At 36.2% G+C, this 22,278-nt stretch overlaps 1 protein-coding gene across 35 annotated transcripts in view; it reads right to left on the bottom strand.

Moving 5' to 3' along the window:
- The window catches only part of Nrxn1 (neurexin 1), a 1,065,384-nt gene that overhangs the window by 611,748 nt on the left and 431,358 nt on the right, over positions 1–22,278 (bottom strand). For all 35 annotated transcript variants that reach the window (XM_076942416.1, XM_076942418.1, XM_076942435.1 and 32 more), the window contains one exon: positions 715–1,153. In XM_076942416.1, coding sequence (XP_076798531.1) covers positions 715–1,153 — 439 coding nt within the window. The remainder of the gene's footprint in view (positions 1–714; positions 1,154–22,278) is intronic.

Genomic DNA, 22,278 nt, shown 5'->3' with positions numbered 1-22,278 from the left:
ATTTCTTAGTTTACACCAGAAAAACAGAGATGAACCTAATCCAAACAAATTTTCCCCAAAGGAGAAAATTAGAAAAAAATTTTCTGAGACAAGCCGGGTTTAAAACACACGTTCTGAGTTTCCACTCATTAAGAACCAGTAAATCAGCCCTTCCTCGATTTTCTGACTTTCCAGCTCTTTATTTTACTGCATAAAAAGGCATCTTTCTGGTTGATTTTTTTCTTTCTTTGAAGTTCATACTAAGCAAAGTCCAATTCTTGACACAACTTTTAAAGTGCAGTGAAAATATTATGTCATTTAGAAAACTTCCCTCTTAAGGGAACAAAGCCAGAAAATGAAACCAAGGGGCAATGCCCACTGTTGGAATTTCAAACTTCTCAAAGATACGTTGGTTTAAGAGGTAGATTTAAGTCCCACCACAGAGATTGAAGTGTTTTGCACACAACCCTGATACATTTTCATGGATTGATTGTTTTATTTTTATTCTTTTACATTTTGTGATTAAATGTTCAGATACCTTCAAATATCCAATGACATAAAAACCTAGCTGAGTTTACGAGAACTGTAAAATCTGTTATCTGTAAATTCAGGAAAAAGTTTCTTGCAAGATGTCGTATGCCTTGCCTTGATGCCTAGGAAGTGTTTGCTTAAGACACAGCCATTTGATCATTTGGATTTTGGAGGTTCTAACAACACAGTAAAATGTTAAATTACCTGACCGTCCATCCCGCTGGAAATCCACGTGATACCATTCTCCATCATTGACTTTCTTTTGTAGGGCTTTGATTTTTATAGTACCTGATCCCATGTCTAAGAGGAGGTACAAGTGGCCATCCAGCATTTCAATAGCAAAAAAGTCAACCTTAATCATCTGTGGGTGCTTGGCATCCTTCTGATGTCTTGGCTTGCCATGGCTAAACAATATGAGGCCATTTGGCTCCGTTGTACGGAAATCAAATGATATTGAGCCTGTTTTCTTTGCATTCCACTTAGGCAAAGAAATGAAAGATTCTGGGGTCTCGAAAGTAATCGGGTCTAAGGTTGCCACATTTTCGCACTTAAAAGCCACCACACCATGGATCTTCATCTTAGCATCTCCTTGCTTGGCAAGTCGCGATAGCTCCAGCCTTACATCATTATTTTTATATACAACCTATGGGAAGAGAATAACAGTGAGAATCTAGACTTTATATTTGAATATGCATAATTCGTCTGCAGCTCATGGAATTTTTAAGTAATCATGAAAAACTATAAAATACTAATTGATTTTATTGTATTTTTTTCAAACATAAATTTCAGAGATCAACTCACTGAATAACAATCATTTGGATTGTTTATCAAAAATGGAAAGATATGTAAATCCAGGAACTGATATAGATACATTCACTATGTATCTTTACCTTGTAAAATAATTATGAGAAGTCAATGTTCTGAAATTTCCCACAGTCCCCACTAAAACAGATCCTGTCTTGCACTGGGCTGTGTTAATAGCTGAGTTCTGTTGGGAGACATAGAACTACAACATATGCAATAGCCATCACAGTCTATTCAATTTATGGTCCTGGTACTTTATTTTTAATTTATGCAAATATCAGGTAAATGTCCTGTATTCTTGTTTTCCAAGGCATTTCATCTAAAGGGCCGAGGTGGTTCTTGTTGCCTGGAGTTAGTTATAGGGTTTTTTGGACATGAAATAACACACAGGAAAATCTAATCAACAGGTTCTTAATATCATGCATCTGTTATTACATTAAATCAGCAAAACTCATGAGTATTTTGATATGAAGATAAGAATCATACCTTTTCTTTACAAAATGCATATGCTAGGTAATACATTTATACACATATGGCTTATACTAACACAAGGGTGAATTAGTTATTTATATAAAGATGAGTATAAATCCATCTAAGGGGCTGAAAATTTCATAGAAACTAATATTGCCAGGTTCTAAATTTATTTATTCATAAATAGTAATAGGAACCAAACCAACACAGTAGGTATTTATTTCAAATGCATAGCTAGTTGACCCAAGATAGATACTGAACTTCTTGATGTGATCAGTCAGTGACTAGCTGTCCTTGTCAATGATTAAGCCTTCAAGCTCTAGAATCAGCTTCTAGAGTTCAAATTCAGATATGAACAGTACACAAAGTATGATCTTTATAAGTTATATTTTTCTCACTTCAAAGAGGTAACATATCACAGCATGTGGGTAATGATTAAATAAGAAAATGCATGTAAGAGAGAAAAGTCTCTACCAAGACAAGGCAATGTCAACTACATTATGTCTTAGATAATAGCTATTAGATCAGCCTGCATGAGAATAGATAGCTATCTCTTTATCATAGCTGAAAATTACTTCTACTGTTTTGTGTGTGTTAGAAAAAAATAGAAAATGAAACCCATACACATAATTGGTTTTTATATTTGATTTTCATCAAACAAAAAATAGAAAATGAAAAAAAAATAGAAAATGAAACCCATACACATAATTGGTTTTTATATTTGATTTTCATCAAATAAATAAGTGACATATTTTCAATGTTAAGCCTGTGGCTTCAGTTTTCTTTTATCTTCAAGGCAGATTACTATAAAGCACAGGATATCCTTTATTCTTTGAATAAATATGTTCAATGGCTTAATAAGCATCTACTGACAACAAAAGAAGAGAAAATGAATTAAAGCAATCACAAAGAGGAATTACACTAATTCTTAAGAATACTGTCTTGAAAGGAGGAAGCACTATTATGCCTCAGGGAAGTTGATTTAGGGTCGTCTTTCTTTGGAGATCTTTAGCAGTGGAGAAAATATTCTTTATGGGTTATTTTCAAAGCTATCATTATGACTTTTGTGCTACTCTGCCTGTTAATTTTTTTTTTATCATTCCTTGGGGATTATATCTTAGTATTTGGAGATAATTTGGGCATTCATTATGACTGAGCATTTTCTGATCTGCAAGACACAGATGCCTCCATTCATCAATAGTAACTTGTTAGCTGTAAACTCAAGCTGCTTTCAGAGAAGTGGCTGTTTCTGACATCAAGTTTGGCTATGGATAGTTGTCTTATCTCATGAATAGGACATCATGAATAGGAGAAAATTGGAGGGTGTAAGATTAATGAAACTATTAGCAATTATTTTAGCTGCAATCTTATAGTTTTATAGATTTTAACAGTGAGGTATTTGGGAAGATACTGAGAAAAAGTAGGAAATTTTCCCTGGGATATATTAATCAGAGTTAGCCATACAAACTACCCCCCACTGAGATAAAATGAATTCCCACTTTGATCTAATCTTTGTGTAAGTAGGAACCTTACTCACTCTTTCATAGTACCAATTCAGTGCCCAGCATATGTAATCATTACATGTTTACTAAGAACTGAATCAAATTCTTTTTTCACTTTGTCAAACCAAGTTCTAATATTTCATAGGCTTTATTTAAGTATTATAATCATAGTTTATGAATGCAAGTAGAATATATAAAAATGTGAGATTGTAGACCAACCTCAAAACCAAAGTACTACAAATGTATTTTTCCAGGGAAATGTTTAACTATTTGTGGATATCCAGTTTGTTAACAAGTTGGCCTGTACACAGGAAGAGCTCATGTTCAAGTTCATTTTGTAAGGTATGAATTGCTTCTACAGTGAATAATGCCCACATGAAACCTAGTGACATGAACGTTTATTTTCTGAGTAGACAATATTGCTAGTTTTCCTCCTCATTTTGTGCTCCCTGAAGGGCTCCTATGAAAAACAGAAAAGCAATCTGAGATGAAAACTTTTCACTGTTGTCAGGTTACCACAATGCTTTTATCTGACCTACATTCCATAGTTATTCTATTTTCAGCCTTAGACTGTGTATCTTATAATGACCCAACTCCAATTAAATTATTCTAACAAGTGGCTTTAAGTATTCTAAGCCTTCTTAGAATTCATGAGTGAGCTTTTTTTGCTTTTCTAAAAGAATACAGTACTTAATCATAGGATTGATTTCTGATTGCTCATGGAATTGTGTCTTATTTAAAAAGTAGAGTTCCCCTTTTGAACCAATACATACATACACATATATGGAGATTTTATATATATCGAATCTAGTCATTGGTAATACTAGTGAATATTCCTTTAGATCTAATTTTAGAATCTAAAAGCTGGGATATTGGTATATTTTTAAATCATTTCAAAATGTTCAATTTCATCTCCCTGCTCCATTGGATACTACGTAGGTATCAAAATGAGATAGACAAGATATAGCTTTCAGACTTTGCATTTTGCTTGTTTAGATTCTTTTGTTTTGTATTTAATCTGCCATGTAATTTAATGCATTTTTATTACATTTTCTCTTTTCCTTTATATGGTAAGGATGCTAAAAATGTCTCTTTAAGCTTAATATACAAGAATACAAAATAATTTGTAAGTGTAGACTTGCATTTAAGGTAGATAATACTGAATATCAATATCTGATCTTGAAAATAATACTGAAAAATGGGACCACAGTGAAGAGAAAATGATTACAGTTATGGAATGTATAACTGATTGTCCATATATACAACCTTATTTTAATTTGCATACTATTATTTTTGCTTTGTTGCTTCTGTGTATCTTATGTTCCTAAGTTCTAAAGAGAACAGGTCAAAAGGAAGGGAATTCCATGTGTGAACTCTTGGACAGTTCTCCTCTTAGTGTATGTGATTTGAACCAGAAGTGAATGAAACATGTTTCATCTGTCCTTATGATATTGTCCAGTTGTGGTTTGAGATGCCAGGATAGTGTTCCCTCTTTTGAGGCAAATTTAAACACTATCTATTAGAAGAGAGAAAGTTTAGGCCACATTAAAGTACACAGAAGTACCTTGAGCATTATGCTAAAGGCTTCTACAGAGGCAACCAATAGATACAACTCTTCTGAGGGAGTCAGGGTATGGGAAATTAGTAAGGAAACATTGACTACTCATATGAGGACTTTTACAAATAAGTATATGCATCAGTTAAGAAACTTTAATAAGCTTCTTGAATTAATTAACATGTACTAATGATGTCTTTCAAGAATAAACTTTGACAGGATGGAGGGTGGCAAAAGCTCTCTGAAAGGAGGAGCTTTGCAGAGGTCTAGGCATTGCACTGGATAGAGCCCACCCAGAGGACACAAGTGGTTCCTTTTAAACCACCCTGGATTTTCTTCCCATACTTGAGAATGGTTATACATGAAGGCGTTTCCTTTTAATTTTCTATCTGGGATCACTCCATGGCTTCTCTTGGCATGACAGTGTATGTGTCTGAAACACAGCCAGAACGTAGGCCATGGGGCCAATGAACTGTGAGACAAAGCCTTTTTTTATTAGTAAACTGTACCACTTATGGCTATATCACCCATGCATGCAGTTTTGTGCTGTGGAGGTGACTAAGGAAGAAAAGGTAGATCCATACCACTTTTACACAAAGTAACCCAACAGTATGCTAAGAAAACCACACAACACCAAGGCACCTGAATATTAGGGAGGGGAGCACAGGGAATTTTATAGATGGGAGAGCTTATTTTAAGGGAGAATGATTGTGATTTTTCCTGGAGAAGAATTTGTTTTTACCCCTAATTTAATCCTATTCATAAGAAGACTGCAGACAAATTCTTTAGCTAAATATGTCACATTTTCCAAACAAAAATAACAAACCTGGTTAGAAAAAATAAAAATAGACTTTAGTAACATTTATCAACAAGAGCTCTTGGCATTTAAGCTGATACCCAAAGTTTGTTAGTCTGGATGGAAAAAAATCCACAGTACTTTATGCAATGTAGAGAAACATTTTGTCTCAGATTCAGTTGGACAACCTAATGTGTCCTATTTATAAAAATGAAATAAAATAAAATCACCAGTGCTTTGCCCTTCCTACATATAATAAATAAAGCCATGTGGACAGCTCTAGATGCAAGCTGATAAAGACAACCTAGAAATCAGACTGTCCTGCCCCAGGATTCCTATACTGCAGCCTTCAGTGCTATCGTCAGTGAGTAGACGAAGACTCAGGACTAATAAACTGTGATGCCTGTTTTTCTCACAGCAATGATTTCATGATGACTTTAGGATATGAATTTCAGAAAATTGGTCTCAAACTTCAGTTTTGTCACATTTGATGTGGAGCTGCAAAGCAGTTCCCCAGCGAAGCCAGTTAGTTAGACACTGAAGGAGTTACCAAGAAACAACAAACTATAATGTTTGCTGTTGTTTTTACAAGTAGCAGATGAAGGTAGGTTTAGCATTAATTTCTCGTTAATCTACAGAAATAACAACCCATAAATTAGGGTTTAAAGTTTTAAACTTTCTGTTCCAAACAAGCAACTGCTGCTCAGAAAAGAAAGGTCTGGTGATTTTATTTAAAAAAAATTAATCTGTCAGTCTCAATGAGGGAAAGATAACCATAATCATTACTATCTTGGTAAGAAAATTCATCATCCTAAAAACCAGTATAATTATTTCTTTGAGCTGAAAAGAGCAAGAATGAATGTCTTGTCTGGATTAACTAATAAAAATTAGTTTAGTATTCTTATCTCTAGGAGTTCAATGAAATTTCTTCTACTATACAATTTTACATTTTTCAATGAAGTGGCCATAAGTACAAATACAAAATATATAATTTAGTTTCTGTTTATGTATTAACTAGTCATATATGCATCTAATATGTATACATATATACATATATTATAAAATAAATTACCATTTGCTATACAATCTTTCTTTTCCCTGCTGCGATGAAACAGTGGGTGTTCCTTGTGAAACACCATGCTTCTGACTTTTGAATGTATCATTTTCTCAGTGTGTGCATCATTTTCCCATCCTATTTTTATAAACTTTTTTCCCAGGAATATTTCATAAGCATAGTATTTTGATGTAAAATATATTCCTTGATTATAAGTACACGAATGTGTGTTTGTGCATAAAACCTTATTTGAAATAGATTTGAACTGTTTGAAACAAGCACTTAGAAGCTGGCTTTGCTTAAAAGAACTGAGTCCTGATCTAGCCCACAAGGTAAACAAAGGCAGGATAAAAGCTTGGCATCTCTGCCTTCCCTTGGCATTCTTGCTGGGTCATCTGCTTGCCTCTGCCCATGAATGTAATTATCACTCAGAGTGTTGGTCTAACCTGCCTCATCTTCCCTCAGGGCTTAAGGTACAGAGAACACACTATATTAAATAGCAGTCATTCTGTGTTCCAGGAACAGCAGAATCTCCAAAGATAGTTACTGAGCACAAGTCCTTCTGGCATTTTCAGATGAGAGCAGTTATCTAGGATGCTGATGCTGTACCCCAGAGCAGAAGTAATTCTCTCCTGACAGATTAATACTTCAAACAATGACAGTGAGCAGATTTCTGACCACTCACAGAACTAATAAAATGCTCAACAAATCCAAAACTAAGTAAGAACTGCTTTAATTGAGACCCTTGCCCTTTATACCATTTTACTCTCTATTTGATCTTAAAGTGCATGTCAGAATCCTGGAAGACAGGCTGGGAGACCTCTAGGACCTTTGGTAAAGCTATGGTATCTGTTATCTGACAATCATCAGTCTCTTACAATATCTTATCAGAAAGGATGGTGAAACCTAGCCCGTTATGGCTGCCAGATTCTGATCATTTGTCCTAAACGCTTCTGTTATATAACCTCTGCTTAAGGTGGAAAATCCAAATAGATTTCTACTATTCATGGTTACTTACTAGAACCTACATAGTTTTTTAATGTCTCTTTTTGCCATTGGTTTTTAAGGATCACCACATAAGATACTTTCAGACAAAAGATTCTATGACTATATGTTCTATTTTGAGCTATTTCTCACTGAGCGATTTCTTCTTGTCATTTAGGTATTATAGATTTGTAATATATTCTGCTATAACTGCTAAGCCTTTTATAACATAAACTGTTCTACAGTGTACATTCATGACAGCATATGGACATTTATGTTTTCTTTGTGGACATGTCTGTAATGGTATTTGCAACATGAATATTTGTAGCTATTCAAGTATCTTTGATCTTTACAACCTACATACAGCAAATTATACATTAAAATTTATGTAAAGGGCTTTCTTTAATATTATAATTATACTATTTCTCCCTTCTCTTAAAGAAATTTCTGATTCTGATTTTTTTTTATTTATTTGATACAGAGTCTTACTTTATACTCTCAGTTGAACTCAAAATCCTCTTGCATCTGTTTCCTGGATACTGGTATTAGAGGCTTGAAATACTACATCAGACCTTAAAAAGATTTCTGAATAACACAAGGAAATCATATCTTGTTTAGAATTACATTCCTACTAGTATACTTATTGGAAAAGTTATAATTCATAAAATAAAAATAATATGTTCTGTATTTCAATGTATTAGGGCATCTGACCTCATCCTGGAAAAACATTTTAAGAGTTGGAGGACAGAATGCACAACTATAGAAGGAAACAAGTGAGAAACACAGACAAACAGCAAATGCAGCTATAATCATGTTCATTCTATGCTAGCAATCATGGGCCCCCAGGAGCTTTCTTCAGTAATATCTCAGAAATTAGTGCCTGTGCATCAGAGATGCTTGTAGATGGGGTGAAGTTCTTATTTCCTTTGAATGGTATCTCATCAGACGGCAAGTTTGCTTGCCCAGGCTACAAAGCTAATTCATTTGACAGTCAAAAAGTTATGAACAAAATATGGTGTAAGGATTGCCAATGAGGACCTGGTACAGCATTTTATTTATGAGTGTCCAAGCTATGGTCTATTCTGTCTCGTTTTTCTTTTCTTGATATTTATCAGAACTAAAATATGGTAAACTCAATTAAACTTCCTGAAAACATGGAATCTGGTCATCTAAATTGATAGATTATCTAAACTCTCGGCCTAACCATTTCTTTCCAAACATTCTGCCTGCATTGCTCATTCAAACCTCCACCTGAGAACCACAAAGCATACAAGAGAAGCTGACATTTAAGGCAGCCAACACTGCTGTTTATAGCACCTGCGATGAAAGTATATTGCAAATGAGACTTGCTCCTAGTTGGGGGGGGCGTTATAAACCTATGATTTAATATCATCTGATAAATGCAATACAAGATGTACATTGTTTAGGTTGTGTGTGTGTGTGTGTGTGTGTGTGTGTGTGCGTGTGTGTATGAATGCAGTCATTTTTGGTTAACCAATTCCACTCCTTAGGTAAGTACCAGATAACACTTCAAAACAGTTTTCTTCCTTCTCAAGGATGAGTTTTAAATCTTGGTTCACAGTGTTAATAAAGCATATGCAGATATGCAGAACTAGTGCTTGACTTTGGGCACCAAGCAAAGTGTTGTCATGATTGTCAACATTCTAGTCTTAAATACCAAAGTCCTGGAACAGTAGAAGTGCTTCTGAGCACTGGGGCATTGGCTGCTCTTCTGAAGTACCCAGTTTTGAGTGTCAGCACCTACAAGATGTCTCATAAACATAAACAATTCTAGACCCAGAGGTTCTGACTCCTCTTCTAGCCTCATCAGGCACATACATGGTGAACAGACATACAGGCAGGCAAAACATGAAACACACAACGACTAAGTGTTAAAATAAAAGTAGTGTGCCATGTCCTAAGTGCTAAGATATTAAGTATCTAAGAGAAATGTTTTCTTTATTTACATAAATAAGTGACTACTTTCATTAAACAAAAGTATGTCTCAGGTAAGTAATTAATAATGTTCAGATGTAAATGTATATATGAATTCTCCCCAAACTTCATTACTTTATTTACCTTTGTTTTTTTACCTTGCTTTTTATGAGGGATGAATTTTGTAAGATTCCATCAGCTAAGCTAAAAATTTAAGAAATATTTACATTGATCATTTTAAAATTATCAAAGCATTTCAAAGCCAAAATAGGCAGCCTCTGAAATCCCATTCAGTTAATTGGTAGGCCTAAGCCTGACAGAGACACATATTATATTGATCTTGTGCTACAATTAATTATGTGACCCTTTTAGGTTTGTTGAAAACCACATACAATTGTTCAGTTTTTTTTTTTTTTTTTTAATTCCAAAATCCCTAAAATGTATGAAGACCCCGGGTTGGAAACTTTTATTTTTCAATTATGACTGTTAAGTGCTAGGGCATTTCGTTTTAATGCTATCTTTAATTACTTCCTTTGGAAGGTCCCCAGTGCTTGAGAGGTTAGATGGGGTGTTCCTTTTGCCAGAGGTTGCTTAGTTTACTGTTTATTTAATGAATGGGGTTTTGTGTGCAGCCGAATTTCTCATGGCACATGTTAGACAATCCTTGGCAGCATTTAAATTGGAGAACTGAGAAACATATTGGCTCTGCGGAAGTGCAATCAGTTCCCAGGCAGGAGCAGAGCTCTTGCCAAGAAAAATTCACTAAACTAAAAACTACCAGCATCAAATGTGTGCATGATCCAGGGAACACAGAGTTTGGTGTCAGTATTAAATGAATAGATATTTGAGATATTTATTATAGACCACAAATGACAAAGGAGGAAAGGCTCTATAAGTTTGATCAAGAAGCAGGTATGGGAGCCTCATGGTTGGGAGAAAAATGGGTGTTTTTTGGTTGTGTATAAAATGTAAGTGCTAGTTGCCAAGAAAAATAAAAGATCAGTGTCTCATGTAGCTCCCCAGGTCTTTTATTTTAGAGACATGTTTATAAGTCACTAAAAGATTTAATTTTTAAATTTTTAATAAGAGAAGCAGTCATGAGATATTGTGAGATGGCCATATAGACATTACTGAGCAGCTTAGACTGTATATATACATTGTCTCCAGTGCTTTGGCCAGATACTTCTGTGTACTTTTCTACAAATTGTAGTTACTAAAGGTCCATTTACTATATGTCTGGAGAGTGACACTCTGTGACATGTTATCTGAGCTCTGAAAAAATTTAAGTCCATTAGAAGATAATTGTTTCTTTCACTCACTGGTAGTCTAGAATTAGGGGGGATTAAGTATTTTAATCAAATATTAGTTTGATTAAACTTGAGAAAATATTATTGATTTTAAAAGTATAACAACACCTTACTCTTCTTTCCTATGGGCACTGTGTTCATTCTCACATGGAAGAAGCCTTGGGGTTCTCTTGTCCCAGAGTATCTACCATAGCTCTTCCCTTCAATATGTTGCCCTCTCCCAGTCCTACCTTCTCTCTCTAAGGGTTGTTTCCTTATCAGGACGACTGTAACTTTCTCTAGCTCAAAATGAACCTTGGCTCACTTTCAGCTCCTGTTTTCTTGGATAGTCAGTGGCCAGACTGTCCATTGCAGTCCTGTCTGTTTGGGACCATTTAACTTCTGTATTTATTCAGAAATATCAGGGCTATGATTATCAGTTCAGAAACACATATTGAGGGCTAGCCTGGTCACTGTTTAGATGGCTAAGTGGATCAGTATTCTCTACTCCAACCCTACACTTGTCAATCTGTGCTGGCTCTGTGCTGAATACATTGTCAGCTGACAATCTGTTGGAGTTGGCCAGATATGCTTGCTTTGCCCCTCACTGCATCAATTACATCAAGCAGAAAGGGTGAAAACAGAATATGAAATATAAACTTTAGCTGGTATGTTGCCTGACATAACATTAGTGTGAGTCAATACAGCCAAATATCCAAACATCATGCACCTCCTATGTGTTCTAGACTTGTTGGATTATAATATAAATTTGTCTATATCTCTCAAAAGTCTTATTTGGTAAAATTAAATATCTTAATAAAAATTACAGAGGTAGTAGATGACCAAGCAAATTCAAGACAGGGTTGAAAAGGGTCAAGAGTTAAGTACTTGTATGAAAAATTATGTAGCATACTGAAAATTCAGAAATCATACTAGATAGTATTTAAATGCAATATTTAAAAATTGAATAATAAATGTTTTATGATTATCAAATATTAAAACTATATAAAAATTAGTATAACTGATTCTGTTTTTGTTGGCTTGCAATGTTACGGCACAGACCCACAATATTCTATTTTTGTAGGATTCATGAATCCAATCTGATATCGTGGTTAAAACAAGTGCCAGTAACTAAAGTTTTATGGTATTATTAGTAAATGTCATTAAATTTAGAACCACAATACACTATTAGTTTTTAAGGTCTAATGGTTATGAAGAAAAACACTTTTAAAGAAAGGATAGTTATGGCAAACAGTGTTCAGTCATACATGGTTCCATGCATTTTAATTTATTTACTCCTCTTGCAACCTGATGAGATTCTGTAACAAGTTTCTCTTTCTGAGGAGCACATTTTGTTTGTCTGTGCACATATCTGTGTGTGGGGTGATGTTGGTGGTTTGGGTGCACATGTAAATTTTTGCACTTATAGACCAGAGGTCAATTTCAGATATCATACATATAACAGGTGCTATCTATATTTCATTGACCAATTTTTATATATAATTTTTATTGGATATTTTCTTTATTTACATTTCAAATGTTAGCCCCTTTCCCAGTTTCCCCCAGGAAACTTCCTATCCTCTCTCCCCTTCCCCTGCTTCTAAGAGGGTGTTCCCCCACCCACTTCCCCACTCCAGCCTCCCCAGCCTGGCATTCCCCTACACTGGGACATTGAACCTTCAGAGGGCCAAGGGCCTTTCCTCCCATTGATGCTCGATAAGGCCATCCTCTGCTACATTTTTAGCTGGAGCCATGGGTCCTTCCATGTGTACTCTGGTTAATGGTTTACTCCCTGGGAGCTCTGGGGGATCTGGTTGGTCTTGCTGTTCTTCCTATGGGGTTGCAAACCCCTTCAGCTCCTTCAGTCCTTTCTCTAACTCCTCCATTGGGGACACCGTGCTCAGTCCAATGATTGGCTGTGAGCATCTGCCTCTGTATTTGTCAGCTCTGGTGGAGCGTCTCAGGCGACAGTTATATCAGGTTCCTACTGGCTATTTTTTTTTTTTTTTTTTTTTTTTAGACAGAGTCTCTTACTGGCCTATGACTCTTCAAATAGATGGTTTTGGCTGATTTTGTGAGCTTTGAAAGTCTTTTTCCCAACTCTGGAATTACAAGCATGATCACTATGTCAGAATATTTTTTAAGTGTGATATTAGGATGAAACTCAAACCTTTGTGCTTGCAATGCAAGCCTTTTACCAACTGAGCCAGTTATCATGGTCTTAGTCTATAGTGCCTGTCTGTGGAACTGTGCTACACAGACACTGTGACAAAACTGAGTTCCTTGTTGAGAAAATTGACCTAACAAAGTAAGAATAAGAAAATAAAATTTTAAATTTCAGAAGTGTTGATATATAAACTTTTAAAAAACCATATCATGGAAGCAAACAAGCCCCTCAAATATCAAGTAAGCTATCTATATTCTGACTTCAGTCTCCCAACTCCACAACTCTTTTTTTTGTTTGTTTGTTTGTTTTTTCAAGACAGGGTTTCTCTGTGTAGCCCTGGCTGTCCTGGAGCTCACTCTGTAGACCAGGCTAGCCTCGAACTCAGAAATCTGCCTGCCTCTGCCTCCCAAGTGCTGGGATTAAAGGCGTGCGCCACCACCGCCCAGCACTCCACAACTCTTAACTATCCATAATAATGACTCTAAGACTAGGTAGTGACATTAACTCTCAGAGGAACTAGTCAGAATTACAGGGGGTGAGCGTGTGAGAGATTGTACCTAGTGACTTACTACTTACTTTCCTACCGAATCAGAACAGTAACCACACCAACTGCTGAACGGTAGTAAATCTCTGTTTCAGGACATGTGAAACACAAACTTCAACAATTAGAGTTTACTTTCCTACAAAATCTTAAGGAGTCAATTAAGTTAATAGAGTCTAGTCTTGAGGAGGCTAATAAAATTAACCCTTTAGTCACTGCTGATAGAATACCTTTTTTAAGTGTGTTGATAGAATTTTTGGCAACAATCAGCCACTGTGAAATATTACTCAAAATATAACCTTTAGCTCTTCATGCTAAATAGCTCTATAATTATATGTTTAAACTAGAGCATCATGATGGATTATAAACAAAAGTACAGGCGACTCAAAGCAAAGCCTTGAGATCCTGTCTAATAAATCAGTCCTCTCAAGCATCTGATACTCCCACATCATGATGGTCACTTACACACACACACACATTTCTGATTACTTCACTAAGCAAGGGGAGGTGGGGAATAAAACTGAACAAAAAATTTCCAATACATATACTGTAGAATATCTATAGTTCTTATATTTGGACCTGTAATTAGCTAGTATTATGAAAGAGATAATGGACGTAAATAGGGGACTCAGGCACTATTTCTGGTTCGATTCGCAGTATTCATGTTGGATGGCTCACATTCATCCATAGTTCTAGTTCCAGTGACATCCTCTGGCCTCTGAAGTAACTTATACCAAGATGCACACACATACTAACACTCATGTGCATGTGACCATGCAATTAAAAAGAAAATAAATCTTTTAAACAGGTTAGAGCAACTTTGCTTCTTGGGAAAACATTAGGCAAAGAAGACAAAGGTGTAGAATGTAGTTTGAAAGCAGAATGTTGGATAGAAAAGAACAAGGTCAAAATATCCAGGCAACATAAAATATACAAGGGTTTGAGTCCCTGTAAAATGGAGGCGGTTTCCAGAGCACTTGTATCAAGCTTGACATTGTTAATGACATTAGGTTAACTGAGAGTGATCATGTTATTTAGGAAAATGTCTTACAAATATGATCCATTTACCAAACCAGTCTTCACTTCCCATTTTAGCATCCTGTTTTATTTTATGTATTTTAAAATGTTTTTAAAATATCTTAGATGATTTTCTGAAGTTCTGATGACTTATGCAAGATTCTACAACTTAGCTCACCATGTAAATCTCTGCTTCACTGGGTGGGTCAGCTACAGAAAGAAGCTCTGAGCTTTGCAAATGCACTCACATGTCCTACCAAACATTTTAATTATTTGACTATAGTTTTGAGTCCTCAAGACTGGGGCAAAACAACCAAAGCAGTTGTAACGTGTAGCACTATTCTTCTTACATAGAACTATTACTGCATATCTATTTTAAGACAAACTTGCAAGCTAGAACCCTTGACAGTGTTCAGAGTATCATGAATCATGTTAAACAAAGACTCAGATTGCTGCTAGGAACCACAGACAGGTAGTCTCTGTGGCCTGATCACCTTGGATCCAGGAGAGCCATGTGCCTGAAGATCTAAAGTATGTTACTTTGATATAAATCTTCTCTTGGAAATTCTGTATTAGGCAGCCATGAATTATAATATTTTTATGCAATTATTAGGAAGCACATGTCATAGACTCTTTTATAACCAGGTCTAGTTTTAAAGCTCAAATAAAAATGTCTACAATGGGGATAGAATGAAATTCAGAGGAATGTTGCCAGTAGATTTCCAGAATCCATGTCTTAAAGAATCAAGATAACAATAAGACATATCTAAAGGAGATGCTGTGTTGTCCCTATACAATGCACTGACAATGGAGATACCATCACTAGACAACACAGTCAGCATACAAAGACTCTGAAGAGTTAAACTGAGCTTGGTGAATCCTGTAGAGAGAAAAAAAAAGTGGCTCCTCCAACCTTACATACAGAGAACACAGCTCACGTCCTTCGTGGTCTCAAGTAATAGTTTTTTCAGTGGATTTTCATCTAGTATATTTTTTCCATCTTCCAGGGTGAACACACATGAGAAATAAATAATCATGCTCTTTTAAGACTGAAATAAATGAGTTCAAGCATTGTAAATTACCTATTTGATGTTGTTTATAAGCGTCACGATCTTTGCAAACAGGTAAATATTTAAAAGGATTAATGTATGTTCAAATTTCAATGTAAGTTGGGAAGCTCATAAACACACAGCACATTACAGAGAAGAAAACAGCTTAGGAAACTCCAGGTGGCTCCTGTTATTAGCAGGGGAAAACAGCCAGATACTTGGAAGAAGAACTTAAAAGGACAAGGACACAAGGGGAAAAGTTGGAGTCCCCCCAACTGCCACTATGGCTGAGCCTGGATAAAAGACAAGTTGGAATGACTGGAGATAAGAAATGTTGGTTCTGTGCCATCAATCAGTTGGAGATTCTAAAGGTGTTAATTGCACAAGGGTTATTCCTAAGAAACTCTCAGATTCCAGATGGTTGCAAGAGATATCTGAGGGATCTCTATGTGGATCCACTGGGATACAGAGACCTGGAGGTCTGAGAGAACCATGTAGAAGTCTGAGCATTAATATAATCTCAGAGACTCAGCTTCTAAAAAGTGGATGTCCATAGCCACCATCTAAAGCATTTCCTGATGCTTAAACCATGTGCCAACATCAGAATGCAGTACTTAGGTGCAATCTATGCTAACATGACTCTTCTCAGTACATCATCTCTGAGGGGCTGGTTTATTTTGGAAAGTAAGAATCTATCATGTCTTATCTGTCTCATTCTGGCTTAGCAAACATACTTCTTAGTGTATTCATTCATTAATATAGACTTGTTTAGGTCATGTCTTTTGCAAACAACCTCACTAATCTTCGAGTTGATCACAGTGATATCCACCACTGATTATTCCAGCAACAGTAAGCATTTTAGCCATTGTTATCAATTACATATAGCCATTCTCCAATTAAAGTTCTGTATCTTCATTTTCAGGCATAGTTCAAAACCTAAGGAAGTTTAACTAATTTCTTCAAAGTCACATGGCTAATAAAGACAAAGCATTACATTTTATTACATTAAATCATGGCAAATCAGTCCTAACAAATGAATAGTCCTGACAAACTGACACATGGGTAGATCTATGAAGGGAGAAGTTAATTTTTTATCCTAAGATTATTAATATTTTCAGTAGACAGAACTTATAGGACACTAGAGGGAAGCTTAGAGAAGTGCAAATTTTATTTTCTTATAAATATCTCTGCCTTCTCAGTGTGCTGATTTATCCAAATAGCTCTTCTTTGTCTTCTCTATTCAGGACAGCAACTGATTTATGTCCATCTAAAAGATGTAAGTATTTCTATCTTCATCTTAATAATACTGACAAGAAAGAAGTTGCTTCTCCCTAGCAGTAGAAGATTAAAGTGTGATAGAGCCCAAGGCTCTATCCCTCCAAGACTCAGGAAAAGTGGGGGAGGATTGGAAAGGCTGGAAGGAACAGAGAAGAGAAAAGTGCTGTGGAATGCTGTCTTATAAACATAACATGGCTGATGCAGTCTTAAACTCTTAAGCAGCCATGCCATCAGGCACAAGATCTGCACCAGACTGGACTATGAATATCTCATCATTGTGGGGAATAAACACTTATGAACTACAAAGAGTAATGAAGGGAGTACTCATTTCCATACTTTGAAATTATAAGTGCATTTTTAATTGTACTACAATTTAGTGACACACATCAAAGATAGGTTTTCATTAGGACAAACATTACCCCCACCAAAAAAACCCCACCTTCTTCCAACATTTCTTCAAGAAGGAAGATGGCATTCCCCATTATAGTACCTTCCACATGAGTTTCAGTGACTTAGCCAGAGTACAATATAAAAAGACAAATAAGAAAGATCATATTCAGGGCACTGTTGTCTTCAAGGAAAGAGTCATTGTCATGAGGAGTTTAATGGCAAGATATGCCACTGTAAATCTGATGACTTGAGAATTGCGTTATTGAATGGACTCATATCACCAAACAAATAGTGTAGCATAATTGTCCTCTTAGGGGCTCCACCCAGCAGCTCACCAAAACAGATGCAGAGTCCCACAGCCAAACATTAGATCAAGCTCAGGACTGCTGTGGAATAGTTAGGGGAAGGATTGGGAGAAACAGAGGATATAGGGACTCCACAAAAAGACCAACTGAGTTAACTAAGTTGGACCCTTGGGGGCACCCAGAGACTGAACCACCAACCAAAGAGCATTCACCTGCTAAACCTATACCACCCTGTACAAATGTAGCAGATACGCAGCTTGGTCTTCATGCAGATACCCCAACAACTGAACCGGGGCTATATCTGACTCTGGAACCCTCCTGTAGCTCCTGTTCCCTTAACTAGGCTGCCTTTTCTGGCTTCAGTGGGAGAGGATGTGGCTAGTACTGCAGTGATATGAAGTGTCAGGGTGGGCTGGTAACTAGGTAGGGACCTCCCCCTTCTCAGAGGAGCAACTTGAGTTCTGGGGATCTCTTATGCAAACACACATGGGAGCATGTTGCACACACACACACACACACACACACACACACACACAATCTACACTCACACCTAAACATCCAAACTCATACACGAACACACATAATCCCACAGACATAATGACACACACAAAGGCACAGATATATACACACACTGATGCTTCTATATTCATACTCAACCACAGACACAGCCCCCCCCACCTTGTGAAGTAATTTCGCATTATGTTGCTACATATGTGATAACTCCAAAAGTTTTCTACTACAAGACAACATTGGGTACAAATAATAATTCATCTTCACATCCTTCCTCACTTAAAGATAAATAAAAATAAATATGATATGAAAACCCTGAGTACATAAAAATGACAGTAAACAGATTCTGTCCTCTTGTTATGTGACCAAAAAAAAAAAAAAAAAAAAAAAAAAATGGTAGGCATCTCACATTCATGTAAATGTGCACAATATTGTTAAGAAGATGTCTCTCAAACTACTTGAGATATTGGGTTTTGTCAAAATAAATGATGTAGGAGAAATTTGGATATGCACCAAAAGCTTCAGTCTTCAAGGGTTTTCAATTTTCTCCCATTTACAAGTTTAGAAACTGAACAGTTCAGCATATCTCTAATAAAACTCGTCTCCCAAGGTTCCTTTTCTATGCTGGCAAAATAAAACTAACTGCAAACTGAAGAGGTTAGATACATGCATAATGGGAGCATCAAATTGTAACATCTTCTCACTCTGGCTCTCTAAGGTCTCCTAATTTCTACCCTGGAGAGGAATCCAAATATTAGCTTCACTGAAGATCACTCTGACAAATCTGAAGAGAAGTATGGATTACAAAAAAGAATATAACATACTGAGTTATCTCTTCATGCTGCCAGCATGTCCATAGATGATAATACAGGTCTCTAAACTTTCACTTAACATTTGATGACAGGAAATAAAATTCCAATCTTCCTGCTCACCCTATAAGTTGTGAGACCCTTGTCTTCACAGCTAGGCAACCACTGCATCAGGGGATCCATACACTTTGACTAGAGAGCTGAAGTGATGAGCCATTTGAGCCATGGACTGCTGTGCACACCACACAGCTGCTCTCCACAATGATGCACTGCACTAATATCTTCTCAGTGTGCACTTGCTTGAATGTATTAGAGCAATACATCACCAGAATGCTTACGCTTATACGGTACACTGCTTTGTGGGATAGAAATGCTTGCCCAAGTCTCGCTTTAAAGACTTAATTTCTAATGTTTTGTATTAAATGATGTCTATATCACCTTTTTGGTGGTCTGGGAGATATATGTTGGTATTGCATTATGTTATCTTTGAAAGTCAATAATTTTCCCATGTTGAAGGTATTCTGATAGCAGAGCACATTTTTAAAGGAATGAATGCTCAGAACTTGATCTTTTCCTATAGATGACAAACTGAATGAAGAATTCTATGTATTTAATAGGTAGCATCAGTGCTGAAATCAAGACCTCAGCAAGAGACCTTGTTGTTGGTAGTATCTTTTCCATGGGGGTAGTATATGGGCTAGAAATGGACCTTGAACCAGAACATACTAACCAGGTGGAGAAGCATCCCAGATGCAAAAGGCATTGTGCTTGTATTTAGTTTCCTTTTCTGATGATGCATATTTTTTCCTTGTTTTTGTTCTTTATTTTATTTATGAGCACACTGTAGCTGTCTTCAGACACACCAGAAGAGGGCATCCAATCTCATTACGGATGATTGTGAGCCACCATGTGGTTGCTGAGATTTGAACTCAGGACCTCTGGAAGAGCAGTCAGTGCTCTTAACCACTGAGCCATCTCTCCAGCCCCGATGATGCATATTCTTTAATGATGGGATTGGATAGCTGTAGTAATATATACCACAGAAATCCACATCTCTTTCCTTGTCCCAAGTTATGGATCAAATATAAAGTAACTTCTAGAAAAATAGCAACACACACGCTCTAGACATAGATATTCAACTTTTGTATTGTCATCATGTTATGTCTGGGTTGCCAAAATTATGTTGATAAATGAACCTACCATGAGAGCAGAGCACACATTTAATTTGGCTACCATCTTTCCACAGTTCACTGTTCTTGACACATGAAACGTGTTCAGCAAATACTTATTCAATGCACTAACATTTAGAGTAGATTCATTTCTTCAGAAAATATTTTTAAGAAGAATGCACATCTTTAATTGTGACTGTGCATTATCATAAAAAATACTTTCATCTAGTACTAATAAGAAATGACAATCTGCAGATTCAGAAAATTATTTGATTATTACTGGTCATAGAAATAATGATAGCGTTTAAACACAATCATATTAACTGAAAAGTGTATCATTTTTTACATGCAACTTTTCAGGTTTCTTTTATTTTCTAAAGAAATATACTCCCACATAGAATATACTGTATATTATCATAAATTCACTGTTCTTCCATTATCCTTGGAAGATAGATATTCAGACTTATGAAGATGCTTTAAGAATACCAACCCTTATACATACTCTGTTGTTCTCATATATGTGTGTATGAAACTTAAATCATATCTACTTACCATAATAAAAGTTATATGAATATATTCTATTTTGAAGTACATTATACCAATCCATCATATTCCAATGATGTTGTGAGATCTTAGGGCCATCATCAAATACAATGACATTTTCCTGAACATAATCACTATAACACAGCAACAACTGACATGCTAGGTTGTACAGAGTGCATGGAGCATGACTAACAAACAAGGGATTATCTACTGCTGAGCTATATGGAATGGCACATTGTAATATCATGACACTCAGAGCTGCATATAATTTTGAACTTTTGAACCATTTATTTCTTTAATATTATATATAGCATTTTGACCCTAGTTGACCACGGGTAGCTAAAACAATGGAAAGCAAAATTAGGTCAACTTCTCTTTTAATCATAGACTTTGTTAGCTATCTTTGGCAGTATAGATTCCGTTATTCATAGTTCTAAAAACAGTAAATTATACATAGGTAGAGTCAATGTTTAGATTTCTACTTGGCATCATCCCATTTTCTATTCCCTTCTTTGTCAATAATGTTTAAAATTCTTCTTGTCCACTGTCATTATACTGTACCATGTAAGTCTGTATTTAGCTTTAATTTTAAGCTACCCAAAGAAAAGTAAATAAATTTCACTTATAAATTCAATAGCCTCATTTTCAGTCATCAAATGACAGGCAAACACATGCATGCATCCTTGCAAACATGCACACAACACAGACAGAAACACACACACCACTGCCAAAATGCCTTCACACGTGTTTTATGGATTCTATGTAAAACAGGTAAAAAATTTCCATTGCAAAACAGTGGGTTCATTTGGATCCATTATGGTCAGGGCATGAAGTATGAAACAATGCTCTACTCTTCCAAGACTCCTTTCCCGATCTGTGCTTTTAATCTCTTTCTAGCTCCTTTCTTTACTCTTTGTACCTCTTGTCCATGGTAAAAAAGCCAAAGTGCAGGTGGAAGGCACTGGATATCTACAGAGAAACTCATCACACTGCCACAGACCTTCCCTGAATGGTAGTAATAGCAGCTCTCTCACTCCAGACATTTCTGTTTCTCCACTACAGCAAGTGCAAGACAGCCATTGCACTTGCCTGGATGTTGCTTGTGGATATTTTGAACTATTCTTACCTATCATAATCTCTGAGTCTTTTTTTTTCCAGTGGGATGGTTTATCTACAGAAACCAATGAGTCATGTCAGATGATGGACAATTCTGAAAGGGTGTGTGGAAATAATGGATAGAGTTACTCAGGGTGTCTGGAAGTAATGGATGTGTTTACTCATTTCTGTTTGATATCATGGGTAGAAGACTTGCATGTAAGAAAAACAATGGCAAAGGTATAATTAGTCCCATCTAACAGACAACTGTGAGACACAAATAGACTGGCTAAAGACTTGCTTAACAGATGATTTCTAAATGTGAATGCTTCTAACGAAATCTTTGCCAGGCGGTGGTGGCGCACGCCTTTAGTCCCAGCACTTGGGAGGCAGAGGCAGGCGGATTTCTGAGTTCGAGGCCAGCCTGGTCTACAGAGTGAGTTCCAGGATAGCCAGGACTACACAGAGAAACCCTGTCTCAGAAAAAAAAAAGAAATCTTTGAGATTT

Source organism: Arvicanthis niloticus, chromosome 11 (genome assembly GCF_011762505.2).
Source record: "Arvicanthis niloticus isolate mArvNil1 chromosome 11, mArvNil1.pat.X, whole genome shotgun sequence".
NCBI classification, from domain to species: Eukaryota; Metazoa; Chordata; class Mammalia; order Rodentia; family Muridae; genus Arvicanthis; species Arvicanthis niloticus.
The sequence above is the reverse complement of the archived record's forward strand: the minus strand, read 5'-3'. Positions and strand labels throughout refer to the sequence as shown.